We start from the raw sequence: 25,719 nt of genomic DNA, 5'->3' as shown, positions 1-25,719 counted from the left end.
CTGCTTGGTGTTGGTGGTTGTACAAGAAAGTGAGAGCCTGGTTATCTGTGTCGAGGAAGGATAAGTGTCCCCACTAGGTGACTTCTTTCCATGTTGTCAGTCGCTTTCTTCATAATGTGGAGAAGCAGTTTTCTTTATTAGAGTTGCAGGGGAATTTTTTCACCCACTTTTCTGACACTTAATGTCCCTGGTTTTTAGGAATCCTATTGTTCTAGTTTCATCCTGTTGCTGTGATAAAACACCAAAAGCAACTTGTAGAGGAGAGAGAGAGAGTTTATTTGGCTTACACTTGCAGGTCACAATCCATCATGTTTGGGAAGTCAAGGCAGTTCAAGTCAAGAAGTTCATGGCAGGACCATTGGAGGACCTGCTTGCTGGCTCATCCTCTGGCTTGCTCATGCTTATGCTCAGCTAGCTTTCTTATATAGCTCAGGGAATGGTAACACTCATAGTGGGCTGGGCCTTCCTATTTTAATTATGAATCAAGACATCCCACATAGACATATCCTCAGACCAACCTGATAAAGGAAATACTCAACTGAAACACCCTTCTCAGGTGCTTCTAGGCTGTATCAAGTTGACAGTGCTAAGCAGGACACCTAGAATCAGTATATGGGGAGAATTCTTGATCCTGATACCTAGCTCTTATTTCTTGTACACACAGTGATCAAAGACAGTCTTTGCTTGGCTACCAGGAAAGTCAGACTTAAGTTTTACTCTATTAAATAGACTTTTATTTTCAGAAAAATTGTAGGCCCTGGAAGAATTAGGCTGGAAAAACAAAACAGCTTCCATACACTTTACCCAGCTCCCAGCATCCTCCTCTTCTGTATCACCAGTGATTGTTATGTTTATGACAGACATTGAACATATGTAGATGTAACAGTCTTATTAAATAAGAAACACAGAACCAAATGCAGAGTTAATAGCCCAAGAGGTCAGAGCAGTAGCTAAGAGCTGATACTAAAAACCTTTCTTACCCTTCACTCCCGCTGTTGTCCTTCCCCTCAGAAAGAGACCTACTTCCTGTGTATCTGTCTTTTTATTGACTTTCTGTTCTGCCTTCTCATTGATTGTAAACCCAACCACATGACCTCCGTGTCACTGCCTGTCTATACAGACCTCCAGGTCTTCTATGGTTGGTATTGAGATTAAAGGCGTGTGTCTCCATGCTGGTGGTGTCCTTGAACACACAGAGATCTGTCTGTCATATGATAGGGATTAAAGGTGTGCGCCACCACTGCCCGGCTTCTGCTATGGTTTGCTATTAGCTCTGACCCCCAGGCAACTTTATTTATTAACATACAAATAAAATCACATTTCATTGTGAAATGAAATATCACCATAAACATATACTATGACCTTCCCTAGAGTCTACAGTTTACAGGGACATTTGGTATTGGCATTGTGTGTTCTGTCAGGTTTTGTGTGTGTGTATGTGTTTACATGTCCATGTGTGTGTACATGTGAATGTGTGTGACTGTGGACATCAGAGGTCAAAGGTAGATGTCTTCCTCAATCACTTGTTTGATGCCTTCTTGTGAATTTATTTATGTATTTTATGTATATAGATGCTTTGTCTGCATGTACATCTGCATACCAGAAAGAGGGCATTGGATCTTATGAGCTTAGAGTTATAAATGGTTGTGAGCCACCATGTGGGGGCTGAGAATTGAACTCAGGACCTTTGGGAGAGCAACCTGTGCTCTTCCTTAACCACTGAGCCATCTCTCCAGCCCCACTTGACACCTTCTTTTTCAAAGACTCTCACTGAACTTGGTTCTCATTGCTCTGTCAATCGAGCCCTAGGGGTCTGCTTGTCTCCCTCCCACCCCCAGCTCTCTGACAGCCACACACCAACATGGCTGACTTTTATGTGGGTGCTGGGATCACACTGGTCCTCATGCTTGTGTGACAAGCGGCTTACCTAGTGAGTCATCCTTCTCAGCCCTGTTCTATGAGTTCTGACACATGAATAGTGGCAGGTATCCATCATCCCAGTCATAAACCTGGAGAAGTCTGTTGAACTCTTGGGCTCTCCAATGGGCTGTCCTGGTGGCTTTCTTATCCATGGTGAGATATTGAGGGTGGGCTTGCTCTCTCAGGTACCCCAGGGAAAGTTGGCATTTCCCTCCCTGAGTCCTTGAACACACCTTGTAACTTACTCCTATTTCCCCAAGCCTGTAGCATCATGTTCATGTTTAGCTGAGACACTTGTGATCAGAACTTTCCTTCCCTTGGTCCCACCTGCAGGATGGTTTTAGGGAAACACTGTAGTTTTTGTCTCAGATGTTTTAGTTTTTCCCAAGGCCATCAGAGAGATCTGTGACATGATAATGCAAGTTACATCTTAGGGCATGGATATCGCAGGTTCTCTGGTTATTAGATCTCTGGAGAGATCCTGCTGATAAGTTCCTGTGAGGGCATTGTTAGATTTCTGAAAGCAAAGATTTAGCCTGAGGCGGACAGTCTCTCTCTCTCTTTATATTAAAATGGGGATTGTCCTAGCTTTTTCTGGTTCGGTTGTGATGTTCTGGGAAGTCCTGGGGGATGTAGCGTGGGCAGATACTTGCTGGTGTTACTGTGGCTCCTCCGTACCTTAACATGCTTTCCATTTGCTTGGTGGAGTCTGGTGTTGGGTCACAGCCTCTCTGTTCCTGGTCTTCTCTGGAGCCAGAGCCTAGAGTCTGTGCTGGATTAGGGCCAGCAGATCTGATAGTCCTCTGTCCTTCGAGGTGCCCTTGTGTTAAGTCAGAGGGCATCTGGTCCACTGTCTTGTCCCAGGTACTTAGATCTCTGGTTGTGAGACTATCATGGTCTCATCTCCTGATGCCTGCTGATCACTGCGATGCTTACTTCCATCCCTGGTTACCCACCTGGACTGATCTTCGAGTCTCTCTTCTTGGCTCTCCTCTTCCTGGTTCTCTGCAGGCTCAGGGCTGCTGGAAACCAGCCTGACACCAACTCTAGCCCCTCTGGCCTGTTGCTGTCTGAATTCTTGAGAGATGAGCCTCTTCCTCTGTGCTGTCTGATTGCCCGGTGGAACCTCGCGTCTGATCTGGTGGAACCTCACTGTGATATTCCCACATGAAGTGCTGCAGAGGTCCTTGGAGGCAGTTGTGTCATCCGTAGTCTGGATGTGCAAATGCCCATTCCCATGGCCTCTGAGAGGGACCACTGCTGCTTTCACAGAAACCCAGTAATTGCCTGCCTACTCAGGCTTAGTGCAGGCTCCTTTGTGTTGATTCCCAGCACCTAGCACTCTGGCCTCTGCAGTCACCCGAGGCCCAGCTCTCTGAATTGATATCTGGAGCTCGTACTTATATTTCCTTCTGCTCTCTACCCTGAGACAGAGGGTGAACATTTTGTCCTATGCTTTTACTATGTAGACTTAAAAAAACAAATTAATTGGCACATTGCAGTGCCCCAGCCTGCCCTGTCCCCTCCTTATGTGTTGGTATTCAGCACCGGGCATGTTCTCCTTTCCTGGCCCAGTCTTCTCACTCCCCAAAGAGCAACCCCCTCCCCCAGCCACAGGTTTCCATTCTTTTTAGGGAACCCCCTCTTCATACTTGAAAAGGGAGACTCATTTTTTGGTAATGGGATTCTGCCCATTCATATGCAGCTCTGTGTCCATGTGCACAAATTTAATTTTGAGGATTTTTCCAGAACTATCTCTGCTTGTCTGTGTCAACAGAACTGGTGCTTGCGAATTCATGCACCTTTAAACCCACAAGTTTCAGTCTTTTATTGAAAATAATATGTCGCGATCCTTTCTGTTAAAACATTTGATGTGAAAGTGATTGGCAGTGGTGGGAAAAATCATGGAAATTTTATGGAAAAAGAAGGATAATTAAATAAATCATTCATAGTTTGACACAGCCACACAGCCAGGGTATTACATCAATTTCTTGATGTGCTTTTTTCCTAACTTCTCCTTGCTTTTGTGGGAAAACCTGGCCAGGGGATCAGGCCTGGGTAGTGCCATTATCCTGTGTGCAGCCCTGGGTTCAATGCCCAGTTTAATAGAGATATGTAAGACAATGGCAGCAAAACACTAGACAGTATTAGGACGTACTGTGTCCAGTTTGTTTCTTCACTGACCCTTTTCATGTCTTGGTTTCTTTTTACCAGCTTCACTATTTGTAGTGTGTTAGTGTGCACTTTTTACACGGTAAAACTCTTAGCATCATTATGGATGCTTCAAGAGTTAGAGGTTTGGGGGCTATGATCTATAGTTGTGCACTCACATTAACAGTCCTTTTACCTTGGGGGTTCAGGGTGTTCAGCTTCGTGGTAGAGGTGTTTGGTGAGCGGTCTTGAACCCAGGCACCCAACTGACTGCATATAGGGGAAGTCGCTCTGTTGAGGTTGCTCAGTAAGAGAGTACGTGGCCCTCAGTGTCTCCTGTTTTGTGCCCACATGATGTGGATACGTCCCACTGACGTGTCATGTCATCAGTGGCTGTAGCTGTAGGTCCATCTTGCTCCCTCTCTCTTGCCTCCTGCTCCTCCCTCCCTCTTGCCTCCTGCTCCTCCCTCCCTCTTGCCTCCTGCTCCCTTGTGCTGTAGTCCTGATCTTCCATTGCTGTCCTCCTCTTTGTATCCCTGCCCTCTGCTGTATCACTGTTACTGGGTCCGCCGTTCCCTTACCCTTGGACATGATCACGTTGACTGCAGCCAGGCTGGACACTTTGGGTAATGCTTTCTTTCCCTGTTCATAACACAGCATACCCCTCCTCCCTGGTGGAGACCCCTTGCGGGCAAGATGTAGAGACTCAGGGCTGGTAGTTTCATGTCCTCTTTTGGCAATGGGTATCTGTGGTGATAGCTTCAATTGTCAACTTGACATAACCTAGAATTACCTGGGAAGAACATGTCTAACAGGGATAGTTTTGGTTTTTAACTGATGAGGGAACAGCCAGCCCACTGTGGGTAGCATCATTCTTTAGGGGTTCCTTAACTATATGATAGAAGCAGGCAAGCGAGTAATCAGGCCTGCATGCCTTTTTTGTTTTGTCGCTGCTCTTGACTGTGGGTATGATATGACTAGCTGTTTATTGCTCCTGCCACTGCGACTTCTCTGCTATCATGGACTGTAACCTGGAATAGTAAGCCAAGGAAATCCACTCTTCCCTTTGCTACTTTCTGTCAGGGTATTTTATCACAGCAACAGAAATGATGCTGGGAAAGTGTCTTTCCCCATCCAGACCACAGTGAGGTTCATACTGGGCACAGACCTTGGCATGGATGATCCCTGAGGAAATTCTTGTGCCTTTGAGGCTTTCTCATCAGGCTTAGGATGGGTGGGCCCGGAGGCATGGTCATTAGTTAATAGCAAGCTGGACAAAGGCTGTTTCCCTTGTGTGTATTTGCCCTCGCTCCTGTCTTGCTTCTTTGCTATGTTCCTGCAAATTCTTGCTAAGCCTAAGTGTGTTCTGGGCCAGGACTCTGGAGACTTAGCAAGGGCATCAGATAAACTGGAAGAGCTACCATTAGCTGGTGAGATGTGACCTGTGACAGCGGAGTCTCTAGGGAACTAGGAAAACCACCCCAAGTGGTATGAGTGGATGGTCTGATGAGTTCAGCCTGACTGTCCTGGATGTGACTGTTTGAGTGAAAAATCAAGAAACTAGGTGTTTCTTCATTATGAGCTGATGGTGAAAAGATAGACCTGGGGACGTGTGCCTGTGGCATTAGGTGAATGCTGGATGACTGCTGTGAGTCCCCTGCCGAGAGAAGACCTGATCTTTGCCAATCTCTCTTCTCAGCAGTTGTTAGCCAGTGCTCCAGTTATCTGGGATGTGCTTACCTGCATCTCTGGACACACGTGTTGGTTCTTAGTCCAACAGTCCCATTGTTTCAATGGACTGTGTGTGATAGTTCTTCCCAGGGCTTCCTGGGCTCTGCCATGATAATCAGGAGATGAGAGTGCTGCCTTTCTCACACTACAGACCTTTATGCTTGCTGGGTGTCATAGTTACTTTTGTTGTTGTTATGAGAAATACCCTACATGGTGGCAGAAGTAAGGAAGGGCTTATTTTGATTAACAGTATAAGGAGGATACAGTCTGCCACTATGGGGAAATATCAAGGCAGTAGAAATTGGAGGCTGATGGTTACATTGTTTCCATAGTCAGAAAGCAAGAAGACAGACAGGAAGCACGGCCACGCTATAAAACCTCAGGGTCCACTCCCAGTGGCCCCTTACTTCAGCAAGGTTCCATTTCTTAAGAGTTTCACAACCAGCTGGGGACCAAGTATCAAGTACATGGGACTGTGGGAAACTCTTCACGTTCATTCCACAGAATTGACGGTGGTTGTGTGGAAATGAACCTTACCCACAGTTTCAGTAAGGGAAGCTAGTCACTAGGAAAGAACCGTGGCGCTCTCTTAGCCAGGTGTGGGGTAGAGAAGGGACACAGCAGACTACCTGTCCAGTTCCCTCTAGAGTTTTCTAGCTGTGCTTGACATGGCCAAAGTCATGGTTAAGATGTGGTTTCAACTGTCGGAAGGTAACTGATGGTCAGCCTTGAGTGTCCCACTGACCCAGACACCAGCTCTTGGTGACTGGTACCACTTTGTAATTATGCTATTGTTGAACTTCAACTTCATCTGAGTTACTTTTCTTATTGCTATGGAAAACAAAACAAAACAAAACAAAAAACCAAAAAAAACCTCAAACCAACCGGATAAGGAAGTAACAGTAACATAAGGAAGCAAGCATTTATTTTGGCCTACAACTCGGGAATACAGTCCGCCATGGTGTGGATGGCATGGGAAGGACACTGGGAAGGCAAGGCTGCAGGACTGTGAGGCAGCTGCTCACGTTATATCCTTAGCTGGGAAGCAGTGAGAGGTGAGTACTGGTGCTCAGCTCACTTTCTTCCTTTTAATCATCCAGGACCCCAGCCCATGGAATGGCCAATCTTCCCGCCTAAATTCACCTGATCTAGACAATCCCTCACAGGCATACCGGGAAGCTGACTGAATTTTGTTAATCTCTTACAGGTGTGCCTGGAGCCTTGTCTCCTATGGGACTCCAGATCTGTCAAGTTGACAGTATGAACTGTCACCGGGTGCTATGTTATTATGAGAAAGCTAGCCGCTTGCCCCAAGTGCCGTTTAGAATAAAGTTAAGTGGGTGAAATGAATAGGAAGCAGTTCCTCATCACACTTGCCCCTGCTTGGGTGCCCAGTGATGCAGAGAATATCTCCTTCATGTAGGAGTTTGTGTTGGACAGCAGATCTCTAGAGTGACCTCTAGGGAACAGGCCAAGGAAATTATTCAGTGGAATTGTGCTATTTGAGTTCCTTGCCCACTGGGGCCAGCGTGTTCAGATGACTTAATCAATCTGTCAAGCATTGCAGAATAACAAACTTATGTGTGTGAGGAGTCTACCATATGGTTCACGCCGGAACACAGTCTGCTCTTCCTTTGTTTTTGACTTTCTGTAGTGGTGGCGCTTAAGTCAAAACAACCCTTTCTGTTCCTTCCTTTCCCCAGTGATGGACGTAACAGACATAATAAATGGAAAAGTAGATGATGAAGACAAACAACACTTCATTCCCTTTCAGCCGTAAGTATGAAATAATTCGGTCCTTAACCAGATACAACATGAAAACCCCGTAGTTAATAATTCACCACTAAGGGTATTTGTTAAGCCCAAGTCAGGATTCATTTATTTTACAATAATATGAAATCTGTTTAGTCACTGCTGTGGCACATGGAATCGGGGACTGTGAGGACGATGGAATAAGGTTTGTGTATGGTCCCGAGAGCTGATGTTCCTTGTAGTCCCAGAATTACCTTATCAGTAGAAGAATTACAATTCTGCACTGAGCATGTTTCTTTACATAATCGATTTATTCTTGTAGCAATTCACATTTTCAAAATACAATACTTTCAAATTCATCACAAGAGGCTGTAGCTTTTGAAAATAGAAACCAAACAAAGTAATGATGAATTCTTTTGTAAAGCGAGAAATAACACCTTAAAGCCTGTAATCAGGCTGCTGATTTGTCTGTCTTGGTTTTTTCTCAGATGAGCAGGTTTTGGCTTTTCCTTTTTTTTTTTTTTAAAGGCTTTGTCCACTTCTGACCTGAGGTCCTTAGAGAGGGAACATGGGGAAAGCACTTGGGGCCAATTTTTGAGATTATTCTTTGATTTGAAGCTAACGCCTGTGGGCAGGGTGATTGAAGTGAGGGTGGGTCTTGATGGGGCCACTCCTGCCTCAAGAAGGAGGAAAGAGAACTGGGTGCTTCGGGTTGATTGCAGAGACAGCCTTCTCTGGGGCCTGACTTCCCAGGAGAGTAAGTGCTTGGGGTTAGGGTGACCTGCCCCAGGTCTCTGCAGTTTCCTGTTTACTCTTTCCTTTTCCAGTGTGTTTTTATTCAAAGACTTTTAGGCTTAAGGTGAATTTCACTTTTGCAGGTTTACTTTGCTTTGAAGGTGCTGGCTGGGGGAGGCTGAGCTCTGGGAGGCTGGTGATAATGGGTGTCTGAAGGAGCCCTGTCCTTGGGAGGACGGGAGACATGATATGGGCTTCTCTTGCCCCATGCACTCTTCATGACGGACCATCCCCATTCCCTGCAGACTTGAGAATCACTTGTTTGAGATGGCTGCAGTGAGGCTTTTCTGTGCATTTAAAGAAAAAAAATACTTTTTCTCGTGCAGTTCTATAGAAGATTTTTGCATCTTGTTGCATGGAGAGTTGCATTAAAGTCAGAATTGTATAGCCTGAAGTTGGGCTCAAACCATGTGTTTCACCACACACAATTGGAGGCAGAGGTCTCTGGTGGCTTAAATGCTTTCCATTTACTTTTCTGTCTGGTCTGCTAACTACTAGCCCCATGTGGCTCTTCATATTAATTACAGCTGCGTAGAATTAAAATGTAGCCCTTCAATCACATCGGTCTGTTTCAAGTGTTTATTGCCATGCAGGGCTGTTGTTGCCATATTAGTGTCTTGGTTTCTTTTCCTGTGGCTGTGATAAAATACCCTAACACAAGCAACTTAATGGAAAAAGGATTTTTTTAACTCACCGTTCAAGGTTACAGTCCATTATTGGAATGCATACTTATGCTTAGATCACCTTCTCCATTTTATACAGTCGAGGCTCCCAGCCAGGGAATGGTGCCACCCATAATGGGTGGGTCTCTCACCTCAGTTAAAGCTGTCAAGATACCCCCCCACCCCCCCGCCCCGTGCATGCCCAGAGTCCTATTTCTCAAGTGATTCTATAGTCTGTCAGGTTGACAATAAACATTAACCATTGCAGATGGTGTATAAGTGCTCATTTCCATCTCTGTAGACAGTTATAATGGGTAATCCCACTCATGGCAAGAGTATATAGCAGCGTTCTATGGAACCCAGAAGCCCATCTCTATAGACAGTGATAATGGATAATCCCACTAATGGCAAGAGTATATAATAGCATTCTATAGAACCCAGAAGCCCATCTTTGTAGACAGTGATAATGGGTAATCCCACTCATGGCAAGAGGATATAGCAGCATTCTATAGAACCTAGAAGCTTCTTTAGCACACAAGGGAATATTCCCATCCTGGAATATTCCCATACTGGCTGATACAGTGGTAATAAACAAAACATACCATTGTGAGATTATAATACTCAAGTTACTTCTTTTCCTGTGAAAGTTGACAGGGTTCCCTACTGTTCCCAAGGCTTCAATTTCATCAAGACCACAGGGTTTAGGAATACCCAATGGTCCTATTAAGTGATTTTCTTTATTGCTTATTTGTTCCCTCTGAAGGTAAACAAGACAAAACAACAAAAACATCAAAACCAAACCCAAAACAAAACACTAGCTTTGAATATTATTGGAAAAGTCAGAGAAACGGTTTATCAGTATCTCCCTGGACCTTTAAGATCAATATAAAATCACCTGCATGTTGCCACCACGCTTTCCTATCTGGTAGTGGAAGTTCACTTTCAACAGTATTAGGGCACACTCACCTGTTGTCAGCTGTGAGTCTTGCTTCTCTGGAGGACGATGGCTACACAGATTAATATCTGCAGTGATAAAAGAAAAAAGTAGCATGCTTCTAATAGCAAAATAAGCCTGGAAACTATTCTTTGGGAAATGTCATGCTAATGAGAACGTTTTTTGCTCCATTAAAATGGATTTATCGCCTCACAGGGTTGGTTTTAGGGAGGGAAACAGTGTGCATTCTCTTTCTCTCTCTCGTTCATCTCTTTTTAACTTGGTGAAATAAATTACAACAGCTTTCAGCTCCTTTGAGTTGCTTGGCTCAAGTGATGGATGACATAGTCCTTGTTCCTAGAATTGATTTTCAGCGTTCCGTACCTGATGTATGTTTTTGCACTCTTTTCCCATTGTGCTGGGTGGCATTGCACGGTATTTCTCACGGTGCATGTTGCCTGTGCTCACCACTCTCACATGCATGGGCTCATGGGCCTAAGAACACTGGTAGCCTGTGTTTTGAGCGATGTCCAGGGTTCAGCATCCAGACGTGGTGACCATTAATTCTTATTCTCCAGGGACTGGGTCACCTTCACATGTAGCTATTGGAGACTCTTTTGTGAACACACATTGAGGAACCAAAGGCAGGGCTTCTTATGTCATTAGGTTTGAAGGCTATCTGGGGGGAAAATAGGGTTTTGTTTTCATTTTCTTCTTCATAGCACCTGGCCCTTGCCCCAGACTAGTTCAGTGCTATCCAAGTGGCACATACGGCCATCAGTGTTCTTTGGAATGCAAGGCCTCTCAGCCACTTTACTCTCAGACCAGCCCTTTTGGACTGTCCATTAGCAATGGAGTGGAGCCCTGTCCATATGTTCCCTGGGAGTGGGGCGCCCTCCTTGGCTGGACTTCTCTCCTGTGGTTCACCATTTTCCTGATCGATGCTTTCCCTGTCTCTCTTGTCACCTATCCTGCCCTTTGTCTTTCGTTGACTCATGACGACTCTCTCATACTCGGTGGTGATGCTCTTTTGTGTCCCCCTGTTACTGTGACCCACGGGTCTCTGTGCCCCTTTGTCTCCTGTGGTCTTGGTTGCCCCATGCCCTCCAGGCTCGCGTTGGACGACGCCATTCGACACAAGCCGCTGAACATGTCATCCCGTTTCTCACCCAGGGTGGCAGGGGAGAATGACTTCCTTCAAAGTGTCATAAACAAAGTCATTGCAGCCAAAGAAGTCAACCACAAGGGTCAAGGTATGTATCTCTGTTGTTTCTGCTGGGGCATGTAGGGAATCTGGGGTGAGGCTTGCTTGGTGGAACTTTTGGGACTGGGTGATGCTTGTTCCTACTGAATGGGCAGCCTGTGTAGGGCTGTCTCACTGGTAGCCTTTGTAGGTTCCTGGGAGCCAGCCTCCCAGATGTGTGCAGACGAGGATGGGGAATGGGATGTGGCTGGGGCTATCTATGAAGAACCTAGGGCTGAGAAGCCTGGCAGCATGGGAAGCAGCTCCTGCCTTTGACCCCTCCTCTTTCCCAGCACTCCCTGTCCTCTCTTTTCTTACCCTTAACAAAAAACTGAAAGGCTGAGGATGTAGCTCATATGGTAGAGTGCCAACTGGGCATGCACGGGTTCTATCCCCAGCACCACATAAAATAGGCTTTGATGGTGCGTGCCTGTAACCCTGGTAATTGAAAGGCTAGGGGGATCAGAAATTCAAGGCCGTCTTAGGCTATTCTCGACCCTGTGACAATAAGTCAAAACAAATAAGCAAGGAATTCAACAATTAAAATTAACCAAGCCCAAATCTCACAATAGCAATGACAAAACAGCCATCAATGCAACTCCTGCACCAAACCCAAGGTCTCCCCTCATTCAATATCCCTTCCCTCTGGCATGGGTTCTTGTCTCCATGTTGTCACAGTACTGCCAACAGTCTGTAATTGCCCCTCTGTCCCCGCAGGGAAGTGACTCCTTATTGTTTCTGTCATCCTCCTCACTCCCTCCTCCCACCCACCACCACCCCCTTCCCCATCCTGCTTGTATCTTTTTAATATCACACTGACGTGTCCAAGCAGCTGACCTTCTGCTGGCGGAGCTAATGAATCAATCAGCTTTGGCTGGTGACAGTTGGCATTGGGCTGGCCAGGAGACCTGCCAAAAACCAACTGCTTATCAAGCCCCACTTCCTACATGGAGGAAAGCAAGTCACCTTCAGAAATTGGAGACTCTAACCCTGCTTTTAACATTAGGGAAAACCTATGCATCATATTGGTCCTTGATCTGGTGCACCACACTGTACTCAGAGGAGCTCAGTGAACAGCTGCCCTCCACCTCCAGCCTTCCAAATTAACCCTTTCCATTGTCCCAAGCAGTGTTCATTGAGTCTGAAGAATGTTCTGGAAAAGGGAGGTTCTTACAGATCTCTGTAGTGAGCCTTGGCTTTACCCCACTCTCTGGCCAACCCCACCTAGAATGTTCATGGATTATAGCCTTTATACATGGAGCAAGTTTAAACTAAACCAGGCCCCACCCTAGATTACAGCTCTTGCAGTTTGCCCTGTATTTGCAAACCACAGGGAGTCTGAGGTAGGAGCTAATGCAGGGCCTGGCTGCTCTCTTGCCCCTGGATCAGCAACCCCTACCCCCACTGGATCTCCGTTCCTTTTGTAGCATTCTCACACAGGGTGTTTATTACAGAATCACAGAGGAGAAATAGAAACGGTGTTAGGCAAACATCTAAACAGCCAGGCTTGTAGGTCATAGCCAGAATCTGCGAGCTGGACAGCACTGGCATGGACACCGGCTGGTACCTGGATGGGGCTAATAGCACCTGGTACCTTGGACTACTAGAGGAGAGAGAGAGGTTTTAGACCGCAGTGAGAATGAGAGACAAGAATGTCCATAGCTGTTCAACTCCAGTCCATAGTTAAAACTGGCATACCCTAAACCTGTATCTCAGCAAGATACAGTTTTCCTTACATTGTTGCACACACAAGTGTATAACCTTTTTAAGCATAAAATAACTTCACAAGTCAAGTTAATAATGATAAAAAAAAAAAGAATGTCCATAGCATTTTTCAAGGGGGCTACAATTGCCTTCCTGAATCAAGACTCATTCAACACTACCACTGATCCAACAGTGTCACTGAGGTAGTTTTATCTTGACCCTGAACCTTCCTCTAGTGCTCATACTTAAGAGTCTAGATCATTCCTCGGAGAGTTGAGAGAGGCTTGGCCAGGGCAAGGGCAATCTCTGCTGGTTGTTCTGGGCTCTTCCCATGGGTTCCTGTTTCCATCAGGATGACCCAGGTAGCTCCTGATGCCTGCTCATCTTCCCAGTCACAGTTAGAGGACCCAGAATGGAAGACAAGGAGGAGATGTAATCTCTGTGAGAGCCGGTGGAGTTTTCCACGCTCACCACCCACGTGCCTCCTCTGAGATTGCTCCATCTCTGTAGCATCCATTTTCCTTGTCACAAAGGCAGAACCTCATGAACATCTTGCAGTGCTGTTGGTTGATGTACATACACAGGGTCTTGTACATACACAGTAATCGCCCTTTGGTTCTTCTCTGTTTAATCCACACGATTCTGCTCCCTGCCTCTGAGTTCTCATGTGTGTATGGACAGCAGAGCCTCACACTCGCACCTGCTTCCCTTGTCTGAGAAGTGATGAGTAACCATTTTGTGTTGTCATTCTGGTGAAACACACATCAACTCCAAACACACCTATTCTTTGAAAACTGGACTCATTTTCCCCTGTGAGGAACGTACTTTGAATGCTGTGTAATCAGGACAATTTAATCTCTGTACTTCAATTATAACAGATTGAATTGTGTCACCAATATTCTCCTTTATCCACCTAGATATCTGAGCAGGCTGTTGGTTAGGGTATTTGAAAGGCAGCCTTTCTGATGTTATTTAATGTGACTAGGTTTAGTTTGCTTGACTGTATGGCAGAAAAAGGGGAAAGGGGGACAAGATCAAGTACCCAGCCACTTGAGGGTACGTTTAACTCTCTGTGTGCCCAGAGCTGCCTGTTGGCCCTTTGTACTTTAGAGTGAATTAGAAAAGGGAACCCCATAGTCTGGGTGTGTGTGGAGATGCAATCAATCCCTGGGAGCACGGGTTAGGGAATACAATCCAGGTCCTTCACATTTCTTGGTGAACACATGCAATGCATTTCCTGAGACATGGTACATGCACCCTTTTCTTGTCATTGGACATTCCTGTACTGGGCATCCCTCTCTCGTTAAGACTCTCCCATGATCTGGAATTCTGCATCTTAGAGAGAAAGGAAAAGGAAACTTGTAGAAACAGGGCCACCGTAAACAAGATGCGCTGGCCATTCCCAGATCTCTGTTGACTATGTCTGCCTTTCCATTCATCTCGTTTTGCCCCCTGGGATCTGCTCTTTGTCCTTTTCTTGCCAGTTTCTGCCTCCCTGCCACCTGGAGGACCAAGGGGACATCCTTGCTGCTCAGTGCCACCCACACTCACTTTCCCTCTTGGGTTTCACACTTTGACCATATAGACGAAATCTTTCCTGGTGTCTCATTCTCTCCAGCTCCTCCTCAGCTTGACCTGCAAGTAAAGAGAACCTTCCACACATGCTCCAAGACACTTTCTTTCTCCTCTCAACCCTGTGCTCCTTAGACTATCACCTGGAGCAGGCTTTCAGTTGGGGGATGGTGCCGAGCACATTCTAAGGGTCATGCCCACAGCAGGCACTACCTCTGAGAACCGCCTTCCTTCCCTTCTCCTCTCCCTAGTCCTGTGGTTTTGACCCCCGTGTTGGTCTTCCCTACCCTTCCCCATTGTTAGGCTCAGATCCTAGCCTCCAGTAGCCTCTCCTGACTCAGTATTTTCCCTTTAACTTCCTCCTGCTGCTGATACGTTATTTTCACGTCAGACCCCTGGCTCCCTTCTGAACCCTCTGGACACCCTCAGAGCATCATTGTCCCTCCTGGCCTCCATATGCAGACCTCTATGGTGGGCACCGGTCTCTAAGTTTCTGCCTGCCCTTCTCAGCCTTCCGCCATAAATGCCACCTTCTGATTTCTCCTAAATTGAGATAATTCAAAAGAACGTTTTGTCCTTGGCACACATATGGAACACTCCCCTTCCATTCCACGGTCTTACTGTTTGAGTTCATAGGCAAGGTCTGTACCTAGACCAAGTGTGCGCCCCTGTGCCTCTTTCCTGGACATTTGCCTGAAGATTTGCCTGTTTGTAATGCTGCTCTGTGGATTAAAAGTTTCTTAGCTACTGAAATTGTTTTCAGCAACACACTTGTGGTAAACGTGACTTAGGCAATCTTTCTTTTTTCAGGTTTGTGGGTAACCCTGAAATTACTTCCTGGAGACATACATCAGATTCGGAAGGAGTTTCCTCACTTGGTGGACAGGACCACAGCTGTGGCCCGCAAGACGGGCTTTCCAGAGATTATCATGCCAGGTAAGGTTAGCCTCCCTCAGGGCCTTTGTTCTCCCTGCAGAAGTTGCCGGCCAGGAAGCGTGATGTGTGCACAGCACAGTGATGTGCAAGAGCTCTTGCAGTGAGAGTAAGTTGAGCATATGGCGAGTACTGTGTCAGGCTCAGGGTACATGAATAACTTTAGTGTTCAGGGCCTGAGACCAAACACAGTGATGGGACACATACTTTGGCCCCTGGGCTTGCTGTAGGATTAGTTTCCATCTAATGGCAAAGGTCACATGTGGGGAGGCATGGACACCTTCCAAGCATGGGATTAGGTATTTGATCAAAGGAAGGAAGGAAACACAGGCTCAGTCACGTGTTTTAGGCTGCATGAACTGATATTTGGGTTATTTTTTTTAACATTAATCTCTTATTTAATGACACTTTCTAGTTTCTAAATAAAATCTATATCAATAATCTGATATTATTATTGATATCTGCCCTTGGGACAAATATTCATTTTTATCTTAGTATACGATTTGGTTTGCAACTAATGTTCATTTGAATAGTCAGGGCTGGTCCACAGAAGGGTCTTGGGCCCTTAAAGATTGTGGTTGAACTAATTCCAATAAAAATTAAACCACAGCTCAAAGTCACATGGGCAGTGGGCATTGGGAATGGTGATTTCCCAGGTCAACAGGCGTGCGTGGCTTTCTGTTGCAGGTCCCTATTGCTGCGTACTGTGGTGAGAGGCATCTGGCTGCCCAATGTCCTGCTGCCACAGGCATTACTGTTCTTATTTCATGTGACCATGGGATGTATGCTTCCCATTCTATTTACCTTTCAGGACTAGTATGGGTTATTGGCTACTCTGTCTGCTGACATGCCAGCTAACCGAAGTGGGCTAGCCTGGGTGACATTGTTGCTCCCTGTATAGGTATGGTATGTCAGTCTTATTCATGGAAATGAGCTGATTTGTGGACTTTCTGTTTGTATTTGGAACTGAGGTGCATCTTCATGGCTGCATTGGTTTGGTCCTTTAGGATATCCTCATGTTTACAGGTGTCTCAATGTCGCTCCTCTTCTGTTGCTGAGAAAGGGTTTCTTTTAGCTCAGCATTCACAGTATAGTTCACATGGTGGGGAAGTCGGGAGAGCTGGAGGATGAAGCAGCTGGTCACATTCATCTGCAGACACAAGAGAGCAATGAATGCAAGCTAGTGCTCAGTTCCCTCTGTCTCATATGGTTCAGGAAGCCTAGCCTAGGGAATGGTTCCACCTACAGTTAATATAGATACTCCCACATCAACTTTAATCAGGATAATCTCCCACAGGCATGGCCAGAGCCCATCTTCCAGGTAACTCTGGAGCCCATCAAGATGACTCTGAACGCTCTGAACCATCCAATGGGAAAACTGGGAATTTCCTACTTATGCTGATAGGGTTTTCCTGGTAGTAGATAAGCTTGCAAAGTTAAATCCAGTTCTTCAGTGTATCATCACATGATTGGCTTTTGGAGAACCCATTGTTGGCTTTTGGAGAACCCATGCTGCTGCTGACCATTGTTCTGGTCAAGAACAAGACTCCTCATGCTGAGTGGCTGCTAGAGAGGCAGATTCTAGCTGGAGTGAATCCCCCTTGTTCTCTGTTGGGTGGGTAAGCACTGGCCAGGCGAGGGCACCAAGTCCACAGTGCCGTGTGTTCTTCCGTCAGACTCTCGTATTTAGTACAGTGGAACCTTCCATTATCCCTTTTCATCCGCCTTGGGGAGGCATGTATCTTTGGGTGGTAGGAGAGCATGTGCTACCGCACTCCTGCTGACCCTTCTGCCGGCTCACGACCCATGCTACCCTGGATCTGTGTTGAAGGATCCAAGAAGGGAAGAAGTCGAGTTATCCATGGAACTGGAAAGGTGGAGGCATCCAATCAAATCTTCGAACAACTAACTTCCTCCTCTAGTGAGCCCAGCCTTTGCTGAAGGTCTATGTGGCACCCTTCAGTGAGGTTTCTCCACTGCAAATAGTGTCCTTTTTGCTGTGATGACTCAGAAGCAAATCTCTGCAGGAATGGTGAACATAGGCGGGAGGCTGTGGGCCTTCATCCCCTGGAGGCCTTGTAGCCCGTGTTACTTCTCTGCCTGCCGAGGTTTTTAGGACGCTTCTACAGCCCTCAAATAAAAGATTATGGTTTCAGGGGCTAGGGAGAGAGCTCACACAGTAAAATGCTTGCAAGGACCTGAGTTTTAGATTCCCAGAACCCACCTCGAAAGTGCTGGCCATGGTTGCATGTGCTTGCATCCCAGTGCATTGGAGAGAGGCAGATCCCCGGGGCTCATTGGCTAGCCAGCCTAGTTGAATTGGTGAGTCCTAGGCCAGCGAGAGGTTCTGTCCTACAACACAAGGCAAATGGTGCCTTGAGAACAACAGCTGAGGTTGTCCTCTGCCTCCACCTGCATGTACACACAACTGCACATACAGTTGTGTACGCATAGCACACACATAAAGATTATGGTTTTTGTGTTCTGATAGAATTTTCAGGCTAAGGAACATACAGTTGACATGTGGCACACCAATGGGGCTGTTAAGTGGAGAATTAGCCCGGGAGGCGAAGGGGCTTAACTGAGGTCCCACAGCTGGTAATGGTAGGTCCTGGGTGGGAAGTCTTGCTTCCTACCACCCCCTCCCCCACCCTAGCCCCTACCCCCAACTTTATGCTTCAGTCTTTTTAACCTCTCTTGTGGGCAGTGTCTGCCATGGCAGCCGTGCTTCCCTCCTGAGCAGCCTCCATGACTGTGGGAGCAACCCACTGGGACCATTACAATAATGACTTTTAAATGCAACTTTAATTTAATAGTTGGATACATTAAAAGCCAAAATAGAGCTTTTTTTTTTTTTTATTAAAAAGCACAATAAAAAAACAAGAAAGCAAGAAAAGGCTTTTTTCCCCTTAAGAAGTCTTCATCCTTAACCACCACAGGGGTCTGTTGTACTCAGCTCTTCTGTGCAGAGCAGGGTCGGGAATGGGTGGGGCCAGGCAGCCTGGGAACAAGCCATCAGTAATGATGCTTCCTCTCCATCATGGTGCTAAGGAAGCTTGAAGTTTTCCCAGGTCACACATTTGCAACAGAAAGAGGTCCCAGTTCATTTGTTCTAGTCTGCCCTCATCACAATTAATCTAAAATGTATGGGGTTGTACGTGGTGGTGCACCCTTGTGATCTCAGCACTTGGCTGAGGCAGGAGGATTGCTGTAAATTGGAGGCCTTCCTGGGCTACAAGATCATAAAGCAAAACAAAACAAAAACCTAAAACCAAACAACCTTCTCCCCCACACTCTATAGTTTTGTTTTATTCTCCCCACTTGGGGTCCTGATGGCTGCTAGAAGAGAAGAACCGCACAGAAACTTCTCTGTGACTTGTCGCCTGTCCCTGGCTCACTGTTCTCATTCTCAGTGGGCTTTTCGTTCAAGGCTTGAAATCTAACAGTCCAAAGAAAGCAGAGGAAGCTGGCCTGGCCAGTTCTCTTTTGCGTGTGCGAGCCGGCTGCTGAGGACACAGGCGGTGTCAGTTAGTGATATCCCATGGGGGGCTTATAAGGTTCTCTGTTGATCACGGGATGCTACAAAGGGGCTGGGTGCTTGTAGCTCCATCGGTGGCATCGCAGCCACTCTGGGCGCTTCACGGAGGTGCAGGAGTGAAGTTGATGCAAATTGGTCTTGCCATGCCTTAGAAGCCCAGACTGTTTTGTAGGAAATATTTCAGAACTACCTAATACAGTATTTATAATATTCCGTTAAGGCAGCACTTCCCACAATTTGGCTAAATTCATGGTTACACTATGAATGATGGATTACTATTAAGGATATAATTTTTTTCCCCCAGGTGATGTTCGGAATGATATCTATGTGACGTTAGTTCAAGGGGATTTTGATAAAGGCAGTAAAACAACTGCGAAGAATGTGGAGGTGACAGTGTCTGTCTATGATGAAGATGGGAAGCGATTGGAGGTATCTCTTTTTTGCTGAGTTCAAGTTCAGCTTTGCACGTGTCCACCTTGGCTTTGCTGCAGGATCTAAGGTTCTTGATTGACTGTCTCATCTCATCTGTTGGGGGTGTGTGTGTTGGTGTTGGCCTCCTTTTTTTCCTGCTTGCCATTGTGTCCTGGGGATCCAGGCTAGCAGCCTGTCTCAGGACATTCCTGTAGATCTTGACCACACTCCTTGCTCAGTTTTTATAAAGGGTTATTATTTCTTGGCATAATCCTACAGACCTAGCAACCACAGTGACAGGTCAGAGACCATTGCTTTCAATATTTAAGAGATGAGGAAATGGAATCCAAGAAATAAAGCTATTTGCTCAGGGTCAGAGAGTGATGTGGGCTTGTAGGATCATCTGAACAGGTTGTAACTCACATGACTGAGGTGACCAGTACCTCCTCCCCATGGCTAGACTCTACCAGAGTGGCCCAGAGCCTGTGCTTCCCTCTGATGAGCAGAGCAGGTATCCCTCTAGGTACCATTGGATTGGACAGCTGTGGCTGGGCTTGTGCCTGGGCTCAGCTGTGTTCAGCAGGGCTCACACCTTTTCTCCCTGTCTGGCCTTGTCTGGTGTCATTCATATCTCTAGAAGCCTTGAGCTATACGGCCTTAGCCTCTTAGGCTTCAGTGGTATGAATCTGGTTGAAGCTTGGCAAGCAGTGCTCATGTCTAGAGGGATGAGTCTTGCCACCTCCTGTTTGGTGGACAACCTTTGCTTCCGGACCCACTGAGTAGATCAGGCAAGTATCCTCAGACTGTAACTCAAAGTGAGTTGGGGAGGGGACAGGAGAAGTGGTAGTCAAGGTTAGCCCTGTGTGTCACAATTGTCTGTACCTCCAGGGTCTGAGACTGTGGTTTAGACCAGCCGCTAGCACAGACAGACCTGCCCCTTCATTACTGGGAATCCCTACCAAATGCAGTGCTTTATTGGCACCTTGGATTGCTTCCTCTCCTCTGGTGGGTGCAACAGGAATGAATATGTAGGCGCGACATTGTCAACACTCTTAAAACTAAATGTATGTGTGTATATGTATTATATACGTATATACATTCATATATAATATATACAAATATATATGTATATAAACATTAATATGTATATAATCATTTTCCGTGCGTATATGAGGTGTGTGTGTGTGTGTGTGTATGCCTGTGTATGCCCATGCATATGGGAGCCAGTTCTCCCCTTCCACCATGTAGGTCCTGGGGATGGAACTCAGGTTGTCAGGCTTGGCAGCAACTGCCTTTACCCACCTCAGCAGCCCTAACTTGAACTCTTCCTTCGTATCTTCTCCTAAAGCATGTGATTTTCCCTGGTGCTGGTGATGAGGCCATCTCAGAGTACAAATCAGTGATTTATTACCAAGTGAAGCAGCCTCGCTGGTTTGAGACCCTCAAGGTATTGTGTTTCTATGGTCATTTTCATCCCCTCCCCGGTGGTGGGGGCTGAGTGTGAAATCCTCCCTCACACTACACGAAGCCAAGTTGTTCAAGGTTGTGTAAGGACCCTCCCTGGTAGTTCCTCTAATAGATTTATCCTTATCTCCTTCCAATATAAAGATAGGTAAAGATAGGATTACGATGGAGATGAATTGTTACATCTTCAGGATAGATGCTATCTTTCTCACCTTGGGTCTGGTGTATATGTGGCCTCCTGCCTCTGTACCAAGTGGGCAGAAGTGGCGATGCCAGCATGTGTGGGTTTTTGTTGAGAGGAGGATCTGCTTCTTCTGGTATTGACAGAATGCCTATCCACAGCGCCACGGTACCCACTGTGGTTTATCTTCTCACCCCCAAGAATCTGAATCGCAGAAAATAAGGGGTGGGCTCTGGGATAGAGATATTGACATGAACCTTAGGGGCAGTCTTTGCTCGAAGGCAGCACACATCAGGCCTTGTTCTTTGGCCACAACATAACAAGAAAGCTTTCTTGCTGCAGCTGCAGAGGGGATGTAGATACCTCTATGTGGGGGCTACAATGAAGACAGCGACTTTCAAAAATAGAATCTGAGCAGTGTGCATCTGAGTGTTAAAACCAAAAAATATCTGGCTGTCTAGCAGAGTTGGCTTGGTGTCCTTCACAATATTATCTTGTTTAAATTTTCAAAAGACATTTTGCCTTTGGCGGAAATCATATAAGGATAAGATAGACAGTGTTTCCCTTGCTCTGGTGCTGGAATGTTTATCGGTGCCAGTAACTAGGCTGAATTAAGCACTTCCTGCTAGAGGATGTTGGGAGAGGTACTCACATGTCCCCTTTTGATTCTTCAAGGTGGCCATCCCTATTGAGGATGTGAACCGGAGTCACCTTCGATTTACCTTCCGCCATAGATCCTCGCAGGACTGTGAGTAATGGGCCACTTTATCAGTGTTTGATTTCAAGGGAAAAGCTTAGCAGGCAGCACCTGCTCTGGATGGCTTTAGGACATGGCTGTCATTTACAGTGATGTCGTGGCTCCTTGGCCATTTCTTTCACCTGAACTTGTCCCTGGAGAACATCACTGACCAGATCTCAGGGGAGTTCCTTTTCTGCTTCTGTCTGGGATGGTCTGTGCACCTGCTCCTTGCTCCTCTTCCTCATGCCTCTCTTCCTTGTTTTTAAAGATTTTATTTTTAGCTATATTTCTGTGTGCGTGTCTGAGTTTGGGTTTGGGGACGTGAGTGCCGTGCCAGTGGATACAGAAGAGGACTTCAGATACTCTGGAGCTAGAGTTGGACACTGTTGGGGGCTGCCCTCTGTGGGTTCTGTCAGCTGAGCTCAGGTCCTTGGTAGGAGCTCATAACTGTGAGCCATCTTTCCAGCCCTCTTTCTTCTTTTACTTACCCCATTCCAGTCTCTTAGGAAAGTCACGAAAGCACAACCGATCATTTGGAAAATTGCCTCTTGGTGCTCTTTGTCTTAGAATGGAGAACTTGAACCCTCTTTGTCTTTGTTGATAGCTCTTGATTGCTGGAGCTTAGCTGGAGCTCTCCTAGACATTGGTGCAACATTGACCTTGATACCAAGCCTAGATGAGGGGACCTGTTCTCACATCTTCCCTTTCCCCCTCCTGAAAGAATTGCTCACTGACTACTGAGGCTGGTCCCATCACATTGGTTGAATTAAGAGCCTGCTAAAGATGTAGCCCCATGCTAAACATCGCACTAAGCTATCACAGAAGGATGATACAATTACTTCCTGTCCTCCAATTGCATGAAATGTGTGACACTGAGTTGGGTATGAGAAGAGTGACCTGCGTGATAGTGTGCCTCAGATGAGGTCCCTGTTGCTGTGTTGAAGTGCTCATCTGTCTCCATCTGACAGTTTCTGGGGGCTCAGACCCTCGCTGTGGTCAGGTGTGTGTGTGACAGCAGGGTGAGGGACAGTGGCCTGGGGGCTGAACATGTGCCGAGGCTTATTGCTGGGAGATGTGTAGTCCTCTGGGTAGGGCCAATGAGAAGCCTGGGCTGCTGTCATTTGGAGGAGTTAGGAGGGAGAGGGCATAGGTTTTGAAGATCTGGAGAGCCATATGTGAGTATCAGCCTATAAGGGTGCTTACTTAGGGTGTTCAAGGCCAGGAAGTGATTAAACAAAGACTCTAAAACAGCCAGGGGACCATTGCGATGGACCATTGTGGGACAGAAGGAGAGCATGGCAGCCGCCTCTCCCAGTCATAGCCAAACAGTGTGAGAAGCTCGGGGGTTGAAGGGCCATCAGAGGTCACTTTAAAGGTGAGAAGCAGGTTAGTGAAGGCCAGCTAGAGATGTGGAGTTTCACCACTGTGTTTGCCTTAGGGCTAGGCCATGTTAGGGGCAGCAGGCAGAAGGCCAAATTCTGTTCAGTGTGCACGATGCCCTGGATGGCTGAAACCCCAGGATGATGGGCAGGGTTACTGATTGTGAACTCATAATCTTGAAGCTGATATCGGTGCTTCACTGTGTTGTTTGGATCAAACCTCACCAGAAGCCCCCAGAGTCAGTGTTCCTGGCCTGATTTCTCATGTTATACATGTGGAACTCTCGGTAGAGGCTTTTGAGTTAGTGACCTCTAAAAGAGCTTTGGGTCGAACCCATGCCTTAGTGCTACACTCCAGTGCCAGTGGCAAATGGCAAGGCCAATTCCATTTCCTAGCCTTTTGTCAGCACCTGTCTATTTAACAAGGAGAGGAAGGCTCCCCTCTTGTAGACGATGGGCTAAGTGGCAGCGTGATGTTAGTGTGTAGGACCACCTGAGGAACTGTAGCCAGGACTAAGATGTGCACTGCCTGAAGTGGGGTGTGGACAGATGGGGGCTGGTGAAAAGGGTTTTCTGGGCACAGGTGTGTCCTGCACAGGTTCAGCAGCCCAGGTGTGCTGTAGGTCTGGGCCAGAGCTTTGCTGAGGGGGCAGCAGGAAGAGCTTTGGCACTCTTGGGAAGGTGGGAAGGCCATGCAGAGCAGGCCTGGCTTCCTGGACACACATTATCCCAAGGCCAGTAAGGGGCTGTGGAACCTCCTGGTTCCGTGGAGGAAGCCCAGTGGGTAAGAGTTCTAGACTGCATAGAGGACTGTGTCAGAATTACTCCAGAGCCACTTTCTTAACAAACTCATTCCCCAATGAATTATACCAGGGCAGAGGAAGATCTCTAGCATGCTAACTTTCAAAATCCTTGTATTTCTCATCAGTTTTAGGTATTCATTATAGACAAGATGCTATCACCTGACATGCCAAACACATTTGCATAATTAATGAAGTCTCAAAGGCCACAGTTTGTGGGCTTCTGGAGACATGTTGAGCATTGTAAACGTGGCGCTCATGAGATCTTGTTTGCCAGCTACTGAGGGCAACCATAGGGGCTTCTACAGCTGGGCAGGAGTAAACACAGCCTGGGTCAGAGAAGGAAGGAATTCAGGACATGTTGTCCCCCTTTGCTGCCCACTAGCCACATACAAGCTTTCTGCCTTGGAGCTGGGGATGGAGAAGAAGAAGTGATGGGGTGTCTCCTGCCATGATCTAGGTTAGACTAGAAAGCTTGGTGCTGACGTGTGAGGACATGCCCTGCTGGCAGCTTGTTGGCCATGTGGACATACTGGTTCATGTGTTGTTGATGTGTCTTCATGGTCTAGCTAGAAGCTGAGTCTTTCTGAATTGGAAGCAGGCTTGTGTGGGTAGGGTAGCCTTGGCTACTCTTCAAGAATATGTTGGTTCCTGCTATATAGGACTCTGAGTTTGTGGGAGAATAATCCATCTACTTTGTGATGGCTCTTAGTGAGCATGTGATGGACAGTGACCCTTCCTTGAGTTTTGAAGATGTAGGGTTAATGAACGATGCCCCCTTTTAGTGCCAGTCAGTGGTAGGCTTAGTAGAAGCTGTCTGCTGATAAGTGCCACTGAACGTATGTCTAGAGATTGCTGCTCCCCTGAGGACTCAAGCTTAGCAGGAGCCGGTCCTTATCACTCAGACACTGTGTCTTTCACGTGTCCTGCTGCCCCTCCAGGAAGGTGCGTTTTAGATTAGTAAGATGCATTTCTTCTATTTCTATGTCTCTAGTTTTTGGTTGGTTGACTGTCCTTAACTAACTCATTAGCCATATTTACTGAGCCCCTGTTGCCTAGAAGAAAGGTAGTGTAACTATCAGGATAAGTAAGGTATGACTTCTGGGGAAGTGAGGTCCTGGGGTGAGAGTTTTGAGCCCCTTTACTGGAGGAAGATGGATGTGTGCTTCTTCCATGTCTTCTTCTATCCCTTCCTGTCCAAACAGACTTTTGAACGTATACCTTTGACACATTTTCTGGCTCTGCACCTCAGTGTCTGCGTGCCATGCTTAGGTGGCAGCTTGTGGAGTTCATCTCTTTAGTCTTGACTCTGTTTGTGTCCCCACCTTCCCTGTCCCTGCCATGTGTGGCCTCACTGCCCACTCACCAGCCACATTGGTCTTCTGTCCCCACATGAGCTGGGTCCTCGTTGCCACTTGACCTCTGTGTTGCATTCTTTCTTCCTGTCACATGGTTTGTCCACCTTCTCAGAGACCCCTGTTCTGACCATCCACCCACAGGGCCTCTGTTCCTTTACTCCTGTGCATGCTTCCGGGTTTTGCTTTCTTTGTGGCCTAACAGATCTTACCTGTTTGTTGGTCCTCTCCCCAGCTAGAGTTAGTAGTTTTTGAGTAGCTATTGTTTGCCAGGTTTTATTTCACACACTGGAAAATGGCAGTAAAAAAATACATAAAGACATATACACATTCACACATATATACCCATATATACATATATATGCTCATATATACACCCATATACAAATATGCACACATATACACTCATATACACACGTGCATACACACATAAGATACATATACACATGTACAAT

General features: G+C 46.6%; 1 protein-coding gene across 1 annotated transcript in view; it reads left to right on the top strand.

Moving 5' to 3' along the window:
• The window catches only part of Dock1 (dedicator of cytokinesis 1), a 514,332-nt gene that overhangs the window by 77,507 nt on the left and 411,106 nt on the right, over positions 1-25,719 (top strand). Inside the window, exons 11-16 of the mRNA XM_059265078.1 lie at positions 7,506-7,578; positions 11,056-11,198; positions 15,275-15,400; positions 19,240-19,364; positions 20,695-20,793; positions 21,667-21,739. Of these exons, the coding sequence (XP_059121061.1) occupies positions 7,506-7,578; positions 11,056-11,198; positions 15,275-15,400; positions 19,240-19,364; positions 20,695-20,793; positions 21,667-21,739 (639 nt within the window). The remainder of the gene's footprint in view (positions 1-7,505; positions 7,579-11,055; positions 11,199-15,274; positions 15,401-19,239; positions 19,365-20,694; positions 20,794-21,666; positions 21,740-25,719) is intronic.

This window comes from Peromyscus eremicus, chromosome 1 (assembly GCF_949786415.1).
Source record: "Peromyscus eremicus chromosome 1, PerEre_H2_v1, whole genome shotgun sequence".
Classification (NCBI taxonomy): Eukaryota; Metazoa; Chordata; class Mammalia; order Rodentia; family Cricetidae; genus Peromyscus; species Peromyscus eremicus.
The sequence above is the reverse complement of the archived record's forward strand: the minus strand, read 5'-3'. Positions and strand labels throughout refer to the sequence as shown.